At 34.6% G+C, this 4,722-nt stretch overlaps 1 protein-coding gene across 2 annotated transcripts; it reads right to left on the minus strand.

The window, feature by feature from the left end:
• Nucleotides 1–261: 261 nt before the first annotated feature.
• Nucleotides 262–4,129, minus strand: LOC25486117 (E3 ubiquitin-protein ligase RHF1A). Of its 2 annotated transcripts, none has more exons than XM_013607315.3 (8): nt 3,788–4,113; nt 2,881–2,927; nt 2,739–2,801; nt 2,528–2,639; nt 2,112–2,404; nt 1,564–1,671; nt 1,141–1,480; nt 262–544 (listed from the first exon to the last, which is right to left on the minus strand). In XM_013607315.3, the coding sequence occupies exons 1-8, from the start codon at nt 3,941–3,943 to the stop codon at nt 518–520; spliced, it is 1,146 nt and encodes a 381-aa protein (XP_013462769.1). In that variant the 5' UTR covers nt 3,944–4,113; the 3' UTR covers nt 262–517. The 2 variants fall into 2 exon arrangements, with proteins under 2 accessions (XP_013462769.1, XP_039686260.1); XM_039830326.1 differs by lacking the exon at nt 262–544 and adding an exon at nt 557–918 and having other exon boundaries at nt 3,788–4,129.
• Nucleotides 4,130–4,722: the final 593 nt, after the last annotated feature.

The raw sequence follows: 4,722 nt of genomic DNA on the forward strand, positions 1-4,722 counted from the left end.
TCAAAAAAGTTTCTCCCCAATGAGGTACTTACTAGGTATCCGGATTTAAATATTTAAGACCCTTCTATTGGAGATGGTCTTAGCATTCCCCTATTTAATACTACTAAACATTGCAAAGTAGGTGAGGTCCACGTAAATAACATGAATCTCTAAGTAATTGTTTAGTATTGCAAAAAAAAAAAAAAAAAAGAACTCAAACAGTAGCCTGAAATTGGCCTAAATTAATTTCCTAAATAGAAAATACTGAGACTGCAATGCAGATAAGAGAATGTCCAAAATCTAGTAAATTATTTCATTAAGCGAATCAAGTATTGGCATGTAGAGAGGAACAATAACAATGGATGAAAAAATCCACTGAGCTCTATAAATTGATCATACATAGTTTAAATTCCTACTACAAATCATGGAGCATTGATAACAATGCAGGACGCATACCAACACGTACATTGGTTACCAAAGTCGTCTCTTGCACCTTCTTGAACAAGTCAGCATAGTAGAATAGAGTTGATGACCCAAGCTAAGTCTTCACAGCATCATGTCCTCTCTTGAATGAAAATAGTAAACAAATTTAAAGCATCAGTCATCTTTCAATCAATATCATTGAAAATTATACTAAATACATTCATCGCTTCGAAAGGACAATTTTATTGTCAACTATTTTTTTTGGGTGCAACAGTACACACTATACTATACCAATCAAAGTGTTTCTTTTCTTTTCTTTTCTTTTCTTTTCTTTTTCACATTAACATAACTAATAAATAATTTATTTGTTAACGCTACCCAAATTCCGCAAACAAACTTATTCTATTAATTTCATACCAGATTTTTTAGTTGACAACATGATTTAAATTCCATCACGGTGGAACTCGACAGCTGAACAACGATGAGACAGTTCATGGAGGATCCCAGGAGGGTATACTTTGATACCATATTGAAATTATAGGGTTTTAGATAGAGAGGAAAGGAATAATTAAGACTAATATATTCTCAACATTAGATACTCATAAGAGAAAATGTTATCATATATTCTAACAGTGTAAATCAAGATTGCCTAGAAATTAAAGTATCAGTTAACTTGTTATAATAAACAACTTAAATTTTAAAGTAAATATAGAGTTTGATAGATGGAGATGGACTAACCTGAACATATGGAGGAATTTCCATTCGACTAGCAACAGTGCTAGAAATGTGTGAGGGGGCATCTGAACTTCCACTTGCTTCAGTTTTAGAATTTCCAGTGTCTTTCTCTTCAACAGACTTCCCTTCGGAAAAGCCTGAAGTTCCCCCATTACGGACAGGAATTAGAGGAGAACCTGACCTTTTTGAGGCAAGATCAAGGCGTTCAATCATACGTGAAACTCCAGCTATGCCAGCATTCATCTCACGTTGAACACCTTTACTCAGCTCTTTTACTGTGACATTACGAGCCAGTAACTTCTCTTTAAGGCCACGAGTACTTTTAGAAATTGATTCCTTATATCTGTTACAAGAATTAAGATTACGATTAGTTAGCATTGAAGGGTAGTTTAGAGTTTACAAGAATTGAATAGTTAATATGTTTACCTAGCTGAAGCAGCAGAAAATTTAGATTTGAAGGACTCGGGAAAGGAGAACATCTCAGAAGTATTTAGTTTCCTCTCATCCTGAGGTGGTGATGGACTGTAAAGAACTCTGAACACAAACCAGGAAGAAGTTAACATATGAAACATTAGTAAGTAAATGAGTGAACAGTCATTTTGGTCCTAGAATGTATTAGCCTATCAGGCGCTGTCGTTAGAGTCCCAAAATTAACCAAAATTACAAAACATCCTTGAATGTCTCTCGTTATTCAGTTTTATCCTTGAATGTGTTCTTCGTTAGTTAGTTTGGTTCTTGAATGTGTCTTCCATTAGTCAGTTTAATTCATCAAATTACTAACAAAAGATACAGTCAATAAATTTTTTGTAACTTATATATTTAGGGACTATAGTATATAGTGATACCGCCTCGTATATTTAGGGACCAAAATAACTTTTTACTCGTAAGTAAACAATCAGGGAAAAAGCTTCTGTCTAAATAATTAATGAAAGTGCCACTGCTTATTATACTTAAAAGTTGTACACAATCAGTACCTTGGTCTGTAAGGGACATCAACCTCAGGACTAGTGTTTCTTGCAACCTCAGGTCGAGCGTTGGCAGTTGATGGTAGATCAGTGGTCGGTGAGCTACCGCCAGCTGGTGAAGTTGTAAGTGTTGATTGCATCCCAGATACAGGCCCAGAAGAGTTGAAAACAAGAATCTCTGATGGACCTGCTCCAGACGATCCCTGTCTTCTCTGTCTCTGAACAAAACGAGCTCTACTTGCAGCAGCATATAGGTGCTGCATAATTTCCTCATCAAAATCAATTTCATCTGAGGAATCATCCTGAAAGAGAGTAATTTTCCTCTAATCATTGAATGATAGTATGATAAACGTATCATGGAAACTAACAAGACCAACAAATTTTGACACAAGAAAACAGTTCAATAACGCTATCAATTCACTCACATGATCACCATTAGAATATCCAAAGGGGACACGAGAATTAGCAAGTGAAGGTGAATGATTGTTTCTTGATCTTAAGCTTTTTTCAGCCTCCACTGCATCAAGAAGCTCTTGGCTGCAACAGAAGATAAGTCGTCGATAAACACTACCAATCATACCATAAAAAGCATTTTTTGAGAATGGGAAGGGGGATTATTTGCAAGTAAACATATACCAGGCAGGGTCTTTCAAAGAAAGTGATTGCCAACATATCGGGCACTCTTTGCTTCTCTGTGACCTAAGGAAAAAACAAGTTATGTTAGAAGCAACTAACCACGACAATCCATGACCAATTTAACACGCAATATAAGGCTTACCATTCAAGAATACAATGCAGGTGATATTCATGTTTGCAACAGGTAACCTGACATTGAAAAAGAAACATATTAACTCGCTATTCAACATTTAGGTTCAGACATTAATATATACAGAACATTCCCTTTGATATTCTAATGAATGGCTATGAGATCATTTCTAGCTGCTTCAATGTGTATAAGGCCCTGTTTAGATAAACAGTTAATTTTGCTGCTTATAGCATAAGCACTTATGAATGGCTATTTTTATAACAAGACAAAACAAAATTAAACTGTTTTTGTAAAATTTGTATAATGAATAAGCTGTTTTCATAAGCTCTTTTGAAGAGCTTATGGAAATAAGCTGAAAACACCTTATGATCATATCATAAGGTGTATTATAAGTTTTCCCAAACAGTGTCATAAAAGTTTATACCAGCAGATAAACTAAAATAAGCCATCCAAACAGGCCCTGATTCCTTATGATGATTAAATAAACACTGTTGCTTATGCAAAAACAGAAGCAAAATTTTATTTTCCCAATATTTGTATCAATACAGAAACTGTTGCTGACAGAACAGAAGCAGATCAAATACACATAATTATCTCAAAATAACATAAAAATAACCTTGAAATTTTAAGCAAATTCAATCTAATCAATAAAACTCAAACCACAAAAATCAAGGTAAAAACAAAAACTAAAAATACAAAAATCACACCAAACCCACATTTCTCAACAAAAAAATTGAGAAGCCATCATAAACACACATCAAATTTCTATACAACAATGTAAAAACAAAAGCTTTAACAATTTACAAGTGAAGCAATAAGATCACAAATATTCAATCAACTGATTAAAGCTCACAGCTTTATTCAAAACCCAAATGCAAAAACTAAAAAAAAAAAAAAAAAAGTGAAAGATGAAACATACAGTAGATGGGTCATGAACACTGAAGGATTCTAAGCAAATACTGCAAGAATCTTCAAAAGAGTCATCATCAAAAGCTGAAGAAGAGGATGGAGCTGAGAAAGGAGGAGGAGTGGAAGATGATGATGATGGAGAAGAGAAGGAGGTGAAAGTAGCCATGGTTAGGGTTAGGTGAGAACTGAGGAAGTGGTGTGTGAATAAGAAGAAAGAGAAAGGAGAAAGGAGAAAGAAAAGGGAAAATCCGATTCAGACGTGTGATGAGATCAATGTGTGACTTTTTTATTTATTGTCCTAACAAAGAAAGAAAGAATAACATGATTTTGTCTTAATTGTTCGAGATAATTTCTCTCAACAATTTATTTTCGGTAGAGTTTATCGACCACTTAAACTCAATTATTTTATTCATTTTATCTTAATTTTTTTGTTCGTATAGATCATAGGAGTGTCGTTTTAAAATGAATGTTGTTTATGGTTTTTACACACATATTAAAAAATTCATTAATTAAAAGAAAGAGATATTATTTTACCAAATTATTCTGATCGACTATTGATTTGTTTTTCATTAAAGAAAAAATAATACTTTGAAAGTAGTATTTATAGTATTAATTGAAGGAAACAATTTTCTCTCTCTAACATTTTGACCCTCTAACCTCTCTCTACACTTCCCCCCTTCTTTCTCATTTTTTCTCCCACAATCCAAACAAGCCGCTCAAGATGTAGATCCTAGCAGCGGTGGTGCGACGAGACTTCGTCTCCGCACCACCTTCTTCAACCCCATTGTTGTTCATTGTTCACTCTGACCTATCTCCGTTCGTGTCCGTTTTGTTGCTGGTTTTTTCTGTCCAGTTTGTTTATGGCCTGATCTGTTGGTGGTCCGGTGGTGAGGGGTTGGTGGTCCGGTGATGTGAGGTGGTGGTGGATATTGCGGATCTGTGGCG

The sequence above is a fragment of the Medicago truncatula genome, chromosome 2 (assembly GCF_003473485.1).
Source record: "Medicago truncatula cultivar Jemalong A17 chromosome 2, MtrunA17r5.0-ANR, whole genome shotgun sequence".
Lineage (NCBI taxonomy): Eukaryota > Viridiplantae > Streptophyta > Magnoliopsida > Fabales > Fabaceae > Medicago > Medicago truncatula.

Coding starts and splice junctions, on each gene's coding strand:
- LOC25486117 (XM_039830326.1), bottom strand. CDS start 3,943: ATGGCTACTTTCACCTCCTTCTCTTCTCCATCATCATCATCTTCCACT. Junction 2,928..3,787: donor GTGTTCATGACCCATCTACT/GTATGTTTCATC, acceptor TTTCAATGTCAG/GTTACCTGTTGCAAACATGA. Junction 919..1,140: donor AAATTCCTCCATATGTTCAG/GTTAGTCCATCT, acceptor ATGGTATCAAAG/TATACCCTCCTGGGATCCTC.